The 10,031-nt window shown below is 35.6% G+C and overlaps 2 protein-coding genes and 1 non-coding gene across 4 annotated transcripts; all 3 read right to left on the bottom strand.

Annotated features, from left to right (window-relative positions):
- Positions 1 to 375: 375 nt before the first annotated feature.
- LOC115219398 (protocadherin beta-15-like) lies at positions 376 to 5,366 on the bottom strand. Of its 2 annotated transcripts, none has more exons than XM_029789560.2 (3): positions 2,994 to 5,366; positions 1,422 to 1,575; positions 376 to 531 (listed from the first exon to the last, which is right to left on the bottom strand). In XM_029789560.2, exons 1-3 carry the CDS (start codon positions 5,349 to 5,351, stop codon positions 410 to 412), a joined length of 2,634 nt encoding a protein of 877 aa, XP_029645420.2. In that variant the 5' UTR covers positions 5,352 to 5,366; the 3' UTR covers positions 376 to 409. The 2 variants fall into 2 exon arrangements, with proteins under 2 accessions (XP_029645420.2, XP_036365180.1); XM_036509287.1 differs by having other exon boundaries at positions 1,422 to 1,572.
- Positions 2,310 to 2,381, bottom strand: Trnad-guc. The gene has a single exon. It is a non-coding gene; the product is annotated as a tRNA-Asp (tRNA).
- Positions 5,367 to 6,415: 1,049 nt separating the features above from the next.
- On the bottom strand, positions 6,416 to 7,840 carry LOC118766120 (general transcription factor II-I repeat domain-containing protein 2-like). Its single transcript, XM_036509393.1, has one exon. The coding sequence runs from the start codon at positions 7,838 to 7,840 to the stop codon at positions 6,416 to 6,418; it is 1,425 nt and encodes a 474-aa protein (XP_036365286.1).
- Between the last annotated feature and the right edge of the window lie 2,191 nt (positions 7,841 to 10,031).

Here is a 10,031-nt window from a genome sequence, read left to right as displayed (position 1 = left end):
GTGTAATTTCTATAAAAAATTAAATATTCATATAAATTAGTAAACATTCTAAATATTATATTGTATTTTCCAAGGGCAATGTATAACTTTAAACTCCATAAATGTACGACTTGACAAATTTTACCTAATTTCTTTATCACAATTTTATTGAAATCATTTATGTCTAAAGATTTCGATTTTCTTCATCTGAGGAAATATCCCCAAGATATATATATATATATATATATAAAGAGAGAGAGGGAGAAAGAGAGAGAGAGAGAGTTATATATAATATATTGTGACATATTTGAAGATATTCAGTCATATGTGGGCAATATCATAACCAAACTAAAATATTTCTGATGTTTTTAAATGTTGTGTGAATGTTGAAGGTGATATTATTTCTGTTGTGTTCCTTTCTCAGTCTCACTTAACTGACAACAACATCTGGTGTTGAAGGTAACTGTCTCTCTGGAGGTTTCACATATCTGTCTTGGTAATGGTCTCTCTCACTAGTGCTTGATACATCGGGTGGGGCACCACCATAGATTCCTGAAACACACATATCAAATATACTTATTACATAATTCACATAGCCAGTAGTTATTTACTGATATTAGTAATCAATGCCTTGCCTGCTAACTTCACAGGTCTAACATATAAACTTTCAATAATTAACCATCCCTAAAATCTTTAAGAATCGTATTCAAAAATATGCAATGGTTATATGTTGGATTAAGTCAGTTCAGTCAATGATATTTTATGTTGCGAAAATTCAGCAGAATCCAATATAGTTTAAGTGTAGATTCTAAACATTGTATTTCAATGGATTCTTTGGTGCATCTCTAACACAGCAATAGTAGGGTATGTGATAATGTTCTAAGTAGGAAATTAGACAGTTATCATTTGAAAATTATTTAAATATACAAGGAGTATTTCTTCTATAAAAAACATTATTTGGTAATATGTAAGTTAGCTCCAGATCAACCGCAAGTGTGCAGACATGATCAAACACATTCCAGTCATGACTGTCTAATCCTTTTATTTTTTTTCATGTACAATCTATCAAAGAAGGTATCTAACAAATCCTTCCCATATTCAAGACGGTGGAGTGTGATTGAGGGTGATGTGGCTGATATTTCTAATAGGTCAAACGAGTACACATAGACCCCTTTATTCGATCTTTGCTCAACACCACAAGAAATTATTGCTGATTTATTCTATGCGTTCGTCTTTGATAAATAGACTGTCTACCTCTCTAAGTAAAAATAAATTTCTTTTATACTGACAATAAAATAACAGCTATCATAACAGTAATGAATAGAGAAATACTGAAAGAAGCCTTGAGAGATTATTTCTGAGTTGCTGAAATTAGACAGAGTGAAAATTAAATTATGTTAATGAAATTAATAACAAAACATGAATGAATGAAATTGTTTTACCTGACATTGCTGGTATTTCTTCATACTGTCGGCTTGACCGCTCACTCCAGCACTGTCCACTGCTCTTACGACTGGTCAATGTGTCAGTGGGATAGTTAGAGGATGGTCTGTTGTCTCCGTAAGATGTCACCTCAATGGGTTGACTGTATTTCTGCTGTAAAATATAATAGTAACAACACATACTATAAACATAACATTCATGATTGACACTAAAATCATCATCACCGTTTAACGTCCGCTTTCCATGCTAGCATGGGTTGGACGGTTCAACTGGGGTCTGGCAAGCCCGAAGGCTGCACCAGGCCAGTCAGATCTGGCAGTGTTTCTACAGCTGGATGCCCTTCCTAACGCCAACCACTCCGAGAGTGTAGTGGGTGATTTTATGTGCCACCGACACAGGTGCCAGACGAGGCTGGCAGACGGCCACGCTCGGATGGTGTTTTTTATGTGCCACCGACACAAAATTTACTGGTTTTTGGTGGTATTAAAATTTTTTTTCTATATTTATGATCAGGTAATACTGACAATAAAGGGTAAAGACCCCCTTCGGTCATGAATGACCATGGGATTGCACCTAGAAAGTTACCCTCCTAGACACAAGTCCGGGCAAGGTTGTTTATGGAAGACCAGCAGTCGCCCATGCATACCAGCCTCCCCTCTCCACGCCACCAGTGTTATCCAAGGGAAAGACAAAGGTCGATACAGCTTGACACCAGTGACGTCGCAACTCATTTCTACAGCTGAGTGAACTGGAGCAACGTGAAATAAAGTGTTTTGCTCAAGAACACAACACGCAGCCCGGTCCGGGATTCGAGCTCACAACCTCACGATCGTAAGCTCGACGCTCTAACCACTGAGCCATGCGCCTTCACTACAAAAAGTAATGGCCTCCCCGGCGGGGAATCGAACCCCGGTCTCCCGCGTGACAGGCGGGGATACTTACCACTATACTACCGAGGACAGACAATATTTTATATATATTTAATCAGTCAAATTTTTTAAATCTGTAAAGATTTTTTAATCTTTCAGTACTGCCATTCTCATTTCCTACAAGAATTATATACAGTACAACTTAGCTAAAGTCACAGACAATTATTAACAATATTTTTATAATTGATTCGACAGACTCTCTTAGAGACTTCTTTCTGAATGGAAAGTGCAAGTTTAGACAGTCAGTGTGTGTACAGTAATGTTGCATTTGGAACCTTAATCTCCAGAAGCACAGCTTACTAAGATATCTGAATTGTAGCTAGGAAGTTTCCACAAAATCAGGTGCAACCCTATATACAAACATTAAAAATGCCAGACTGTAAATTTGACATAAAATATCTTACAAGAAATGGACAGCAGTAATCACAGTAATAAAAATAAATAAATAAGTATTCAACACCATATCACATTTTCTTAACCATACATAAGATATATTTTGGACATGATGAAGCAAAACAATAATGTAAAATTGGTCAAGTGAACCGTAATTTCAAATACAAAACACTGGATAAAACACTGAAGCTAAATTATTCTTAAACACACATTATTTACTAAGAGAATGTTTATTGAAATAAAACTTACCTTTGTAGACTTCTGAAGTGTCCGGTTCATTGTCGATGTCTTCCAGTCTTCAGGATAGTAATGGCTCCTCGAATGACCATATCTGTCTGACAATTCTCCTCGATTACCTGACATCACAGGTACACTGTTGTTACCTTGATAGATCAACTGTCTCATCTCATTGCGACATTGGTATGCCTGTTTCTCTTCTGCTGTTCTTTCAGATGAGCTATTTCTCACATTGTTACATCTCACAATACACAGGGTTATAGAAACCACAATAGCTATAGATACTATCACAGCTGCTACTACAATGATAATCAACAATGTCGCATCTATTGTGTTATCACTTGGTAGGTGCACAGCTGTGAACATTGGTGACGTCTTGTTACTAACAGTCAGTGTCAAAGACACACTAGTTGTTGCTGACAGAACTGGAGTACCACTGTCTTTCACAACAAACTCAAGCTCATATGATCCGGCATCATTTTGGTAAACTGTGCGAGAGTAAGATAACACACCAGTGAAAGAGTCCAGTTTGAATAACTGTCTCTCATTACCTGAAACGATTTCGTACCTGAGAAAAGCATTCATGTGACTGTCTATATCAGATGCTTTCAGAACTGTGATGTCGTTCTTACTTTGCGGATGATAGTGGACATTAAGAGTGAAATGGTCAACACTAGGAAATGTAAAATATGGAGCATTATCATTTCTATCCAATACTTCCACTTCAACATTCACTGTGTTATTCAGAGATGGGCTTCCATTGTCTTTCACAAAAACCTCAAACTCATAGAAATCTCTGTGTTCTCTGTCTAAAGACTGGTTTGTTGAAATAAAGCCAGAGTTGATAATCTGGAATGGCAGACGATATTGCTGTTTATTTCTCAGAGAATAAGACAATTCACCTCCCTTACCAATATCTGGGTCTGTAGCATTGATAAAGCCAATAGGGAAATTAGCTTTGTCATTCTCATAGGTAAGGAACTTGAATGTGTCTTTCGTAAAGTGTGGTTCTACATCATTCACATCCAACACTTGGATTGACAGATCTTTATCAGTTTTCAGAGCAGGTAATCCTTTATCTTCACACGACACAGTAAAGTGATAATGTTCCTGTGTCTCTCTGTCTACTGCTTTCTTTAGAACTATTTTATATTCCTTCGATCCCATTGACTGTAGTTTGAATGTGTCGTCTTTGATATGACAGTTCACCTCTCCATTGTGTCCAACATCATTGTCAGTGACCATCACATAAGCAATGAAACTACCAACTTTGATGTCTTCCAGAATGGTGGCTGTGTTGTGATTCTGTGTAGAAATAAAGTTCACATCAATATTTGGAGGATTGTTGTGTTGGTTGATGACATTTACCATAACCGTTGCTATGGAACTGAGAGGAGGAATCCCATTATCTTTAGCTTCAATATATAATTTTAAAGAATTTTTGCTGTCAACCTCTAAAGATTTTATTAAGAATATTTTCCCAGAGTTTTCATCAATATTAAAATACTGTTTCATTTGCATATCAGTCTTCGGACTGAAATAGAAAGATATTTTACCATTCCTGCCAATGTCTAAATCACTGGCAGATAATGTGACTACTGGAATATTCTTTTTATGTTTATGTTCAATAGAGACATTGTAGATACTTTGGGAAAATTGTGGTGGATTATCATTTTCGTCTTCTACAGATATTTTCACATTTAAAACAGATTGTTTTGGTGGAGTTCCCCCATCTTTAGCAATGACTTCAATATCGTAACTGTCTTTCGTTTCTCTGTCTAATTTCTTTTCTAAAATAATTCCCAACGTAGATATTCCATCTGCTCTTTTGGAGACTAATAGTGAGTAATGTTCCCTATCATTTTTTAATTCATAATTAATTAAGCTGTTTTGATAACCTTTATCTTTGTCAATGGCATTAGGAATGGTTTTCTTCATACCTTTACCATCTCCTTCTCTGAAATGTAGAGTAATTTCTTTCTCAGGAAACTCAGGTTGGTGGTCATTGATGTCTTCTATTATGACTTTAATCTTTAAGATCTTCATAAATGTCTTGGATTTGTGAACAGCAACTTTAACGATTTCAAAACATTCTTTCTCATAACTACACACAGACTCAGCATCCAATGTCTCAACAGTGTACAGTTTACCTGTTTTAGTCACATTGAACAACTGTTCTCCCTTTTGTTGCAGTTGACTAAATGTAATTAAATCCTTATTCTTTAAGAAGGAGCTGTCTGATTTCTGTAAGTCAGTAGCAATGTCCCCTACATACGTATGAGGAATATTCTCTTCCTTAACATGGAATGTGATATCTTCACTTAAATAACAGTGGAAGAAAGTCAGCAAAACACACAGGTGTAACAACATTTCTGCTTTTGATGGTATTAAATTGTTGATGTTAAATTGTTGATCTGAAATAGAAAAATGTTTTGAAAGTGAGTAGATGCCTTAGAAATCATAATTATTGTTAGAAATCACAGATTGTATGAATACACATTGATTACATGAATCTGTTAAGGATATACTAATTACAGGTGGAAATAATAGTCTAAGGCCTGAAATGAGAATCACAGGTGGAAAAGAGAAATAGTATTTCTGGTGAAAATCTATGGATGTATATATTTACATATAAACATATAGGCATGTATACTACCAACATTCATGAACATTAACCTAATTAGATAAATGAATTCACTAAGGGTCTCACAAACCAATCAATGGTTCAGTTCACTGCAAAATGTAAGAGACAGAAATAAGAGTATTTCGTGTACTGAACATTTCAAAGTTTGCACTGGATCCACTACATAATAATCTCACCAAGTACAGAAAATTGCTATTGTACAAATCTTTAAGTATTAGACTTCATACCAAAACATCTTTCAATCTGTGGTGGTACCAAAGCTCTAAGATCCACCAAACTGCAGCCTACATGTATTATATATTGTACCTTTATTGCAGTAACCAGTTTCCTATGATGTGGGCTGTGGGTGGTGAGATTTTTGGACACACTACCCTCTCAACTACAATGATCAAGGTTACTATGGAAACAAAAGTCATCCAGGAGCGACAGGTGTGCTCTGGATATAGAATTTAGTCATGATGGTAAAGTCCAGTAGAACATCATCACTGAAAGTGTCACATATTATGAACTAACACATAAAAGTAAAATATGTTGAAACGTGTCAAAATAAATTTACAGAATATATCTCTATAAAACACTAAAAGCATCCAACTGTCTAAACCAGGGGTCTCCAAAGTTTTCCAGCGGAGGGCCACATTGCTGAATTTTTAAAGCTACGGGGGCCAAGGTTCTAAATTATTTATTTTACCAAAATAATATAAATAAATAGTGAATTAATAATTAAAAAAGGTTATTTATTCAGTACATAATCACAATGTATATAATATCAGTAACAATTAACATGTTTTTTTTAACTTTGATCAATAGGGGAAACATGAAATTGTTTCATTTCTGACAAAATTTTGTCCAACTGAGGTTCAAAATGAGTGGTTCCAATAACAAGCAATGCATTTAAATGTTCATCAGACAATTGTGATCTGTAGCAGGATTTTGTGTATTTCATCTTTGAAAAAGTCTTCTCACACAAATATGTGGTGCCAAAAACTGAAATGAATTCACAGGCAAACCTCCTTAAATGAAGAAATTGGTCGGATGGAAGGCATTTGTAGAATTCAATCAAATTTCCCTCTTTATATTTGTCCTTCAGGATGTCATTGGATTGCAAATCAATAACTTCCATTTGTAACTCAGAAGGTAAGTCTCCAATAACAGAGTTAAATGGATTTTCAAAAATTCTTAGTTTTGAAGAACATGCATCAAGATCAGAAAAACGTTCTTCAAACTGTTGTTTCAAAGCTAAAATGACATCTTGAGCAAACAAGTTTGGAAATGGAGTGGCAGCTTCCTGTCTATATTTGTCACATCGTGAAAAATGAGTAAAGCAGCTTCTTGTTAACTGACTTTCAAATAGTATTAATTTCTTACGAAAAGCTTTCACCTTTGAGTACAAATCACAGATGAGTGAAGTTTCACCTTGTATCCGTAGGTTGAAATCATTGAGATGCATAGTTAAATCGGCTGAAAATGCTAATTTCCAGAGCCATTCACTGTCTTTGAGCAACACCTGTGAATGGTTTTTCTCATTTAAAAATATTTCAATTTCAGTTCGAAGCTCAAAAAATCTAGCCAGAATTTTTCCATAGCTAAGCCATCTTACTGAAGTATAGTAAGGTAGGTCTGGAAACTCAGCATTCATTTCCTCCAAGAAATCACGAAATTGGCAATGTTTGAGTCCATGAGATCTTATGTAGTTAACAGTGGAAATCACAGGATCTAATACAGATGATAAATCAAGATGCTTTCCACACAGTGCTTGCTGATGAAGAATACAATGCAATACCAAAGGTTTCAATCCACCGGAATTCTCAATTACTTTGTTAATTTGCCCAACTAAGCCCTTTTTGGTTCCACACATATTTCTGCCACCATCTGTTGTTATGCATTTTAGTTTTTTCCATTCCAAATTATACTCAGCCACTGACTTTTCCACTTCTCTAAAAATATCTATGCCTGTTGTTGTTCCATGCATGCTGTGCACAGATACAAGTTCCTCAGTAATCTCAAAATTGGCATTTATTCCTCTGATGAACAATAACAATTGGGATGTGTCTGATACATCAATTGACTCATCAAGTGCAACAGAAAAGCATACAAACTTGCTGGCTTTGTCTTTTAGCTGTGATTTAATATTTCTTTCAATATGTTCAACCCTACGAGCAACAGTGTTCGCAGAAAGACTAATTGCGGAAAATAAATCTACGTTTTCTGGACACATTTCCTTAGCTACCTCATTCAAGCACTTTTTAATAAGTTCACCATCTGTAAATGGCTTACCTTTCTTCGCCAAAAGGTTAGCAACATGGAAGCTTGCTCTTGTTGCTCTCTCTTTTTCTACAGCCTTCTTCTTGAAAACAAACTGCATTGATGATAAATTCTTCTTTAATTTGTCAAATTTCTCTTTACGTAGCTGTCCAATGAATTGGTAGTACTGTGATGAATGCTTTTTTTCATAATGTCTCCGAATGTTGTACTCTTTAAGTACTGCAATTGTGTCGGTGCATATAACGCATAGTGCCTTGTTGTTTGACTCTATGACAAAATAGTCTATGTTCCATTGTTTCTTAAAAACTCTACACTCAGAGTCGATTTTTCGTTTTCTTCCTTGAGCTAACATTTTTACTATGGGTCGACAGATTTTGCTCGACGATATATGTAAAAGGACGAAACAAGTAAAAACAATATTCACAGGTCACTCGATACGTGCATTCACTTCGGCAGCGACGACGACAAATGACTCACACTTGTGCACAACGAAAACGCCAAGTCTGTGCTGACTGACGGAATGCGCATCGAACTTTACTCCACGCTGATTGGTGACTGCACCAGGATTAGAAACCACCACACAACGTCAGGCTCAACCCTCTCTATTCATCGCTCGTGAGATGTAGGTAACATCGATAAATCGATATTTGTCTTCTTTTATTATACTAGGCACGGGACTTTTATTAACGTCATACTTGTCGTATCTGCTCTCTCGACAGTTGACGGAATAGGTTGACTTTTCTGCGACATCAATAAAGCTAGAAATTGAATCTCTGCTTCATTGTAAGCAGCACCATCCATCTCACTGACAATCGCCTATTATCTAAGATGAATGATAGGTAGCTCCATAGCGAAGTTAATTCATTTTATGGTGGTTCTGATGGGTCAGTTAAAACGGGGGGAGTGGAAAAGAACCTATATTTACACTAAAGTTTAGTGTATAAATTTTTAATTCGCCGGCGCAATTTAAAGACATTAATTGATGGCAAATCAATTAGCGTCGTCTTGCGTCTATTTGCTGTACTATATTTGTCAAACGTATTAAAAGGGGTGTAAAGTATATTTGTTTTTGTATGATTTCGGCAAGGCTTGTTTTTCGACATTTGTTTTATAATTTTGGAGGACAGCTCGGCGGGCCGGATTAAAAACCTTGGCGGGCCGAATCCGGCCCGCGGGCCGTACTTTGGAGACCCCTGGTCTAAACTATGAGTTTCTCTACCACTTCAAAGTCAAAAGGGATTGAATCAAGTCAAACTATTCTCTACCAATGAAGAATATGATTACTTCATTGAATCAAATAATCATATTTTGTTCTATTAAAGATATTTACACAAGACTACTGCATAGCAATTAAAAGTGCTGAAAATCTTTTACCATTCATATTTGGTGTTTATTTATTGTTAAGATATGCATGAATAAATATAAACCCTAAAGATGACAGACAATCAAACTAAGTGTTGAAGATAGAAACATAATGGAAGACAAAACCAGAAAAACTGGACAGCTTTTGGAGGAGTCACACAGTATTAAATCATCTGAATTCTATACTTTCATTTCCTATTAGAAATGGTAAATTTTGAGTTAGTTCCCTTGAGCAAATACAAAGTTGTAAGACCCAACAGATAATGATCTTCACATCTATCTTATAGAGACGTTGTGAAAAATAACATCAACAATACTTTTTACGGATTAAGTATAACATCACACTAAACGAAAGAAATTCTGTTGTAAATCATATACTTTAGGTTAAAAGTAGAACCAGGAGATATTGTGACATTGCAATCCATGTTAAACATTGATGATAGTAAGAGGCATATTGTACACAGCGCTCAGGTCCACTGTGACTCATTGGAAAAGGGTAAAATAGGGAACAAAAAGCAGCAATAAGTCAAGAAAGAAAACGGTTCTGAAAGCTAAAAGTATCCACACCATAGACAGAATAAAACATAAAACAAACAAAAGCTAACAGTAAAAGAAATGGTGCAGAGGTAGATCAAGAGTAGTGTTGGTGAATTTCAGGAATATAGGAATTTTGAAGAATATAGTTTCCTGGAAACTACCAATCAATGAGGGTAGTTTATTCCATGCTTTAACACTTGTAAGTGTGAATAAATATTTCAGAACAGCCTGGTTATGAGCTGTTC

Source organism: Octopus sinensis, linkage group LG14 (genome assembly GCF_006345805.1).
Source record: "Octopus sinensis linkage group LG14, ASM634580v1, whole genome shotgun sequence".
Lineage (NCBI taxonomy): Eukaryota > Metazoa > Mollusca > Cephalopoda > Octopoda > Octopodidae > Octopus > Octopus sinensis.
Note: the sequence above shows the minus strand (reverse complement) of the source record. Positions and strands in the feature narration are given on the sequence as shown.

Bases quoted from the DNA above. Each gene is read 5' to 3' on its own strand.
- LOC118766120 (XM_036509393.1), bottom strand. From the start codon at position 7,840: ATGTGTCCAGAAAACGTAGATTTATTTTCCGCAATTAGTCTTTCTGCG.
- LOC115219398 (XM_029789560.2), bottom strand. From the start codon at position 5,351: ATGTTGTTACACCTGTGTGTTTTGCTGACTTTCTTCCACTGTTATTTA. The intron at 1,576-2,993 runs GTAAGTTTTATT...TATATTTTACAG, and splicing joins CACTTCAGAAGTCTACAAAG to CAGAAATACAGTCAACCCAT. The intron at 532-1,421 runs GTAAAACAATTT...TGTGTGTTTCAG, and splicing joins AGAAATACCAGCAATGTCAG to GAATCTATGGTGGTGCCCCA.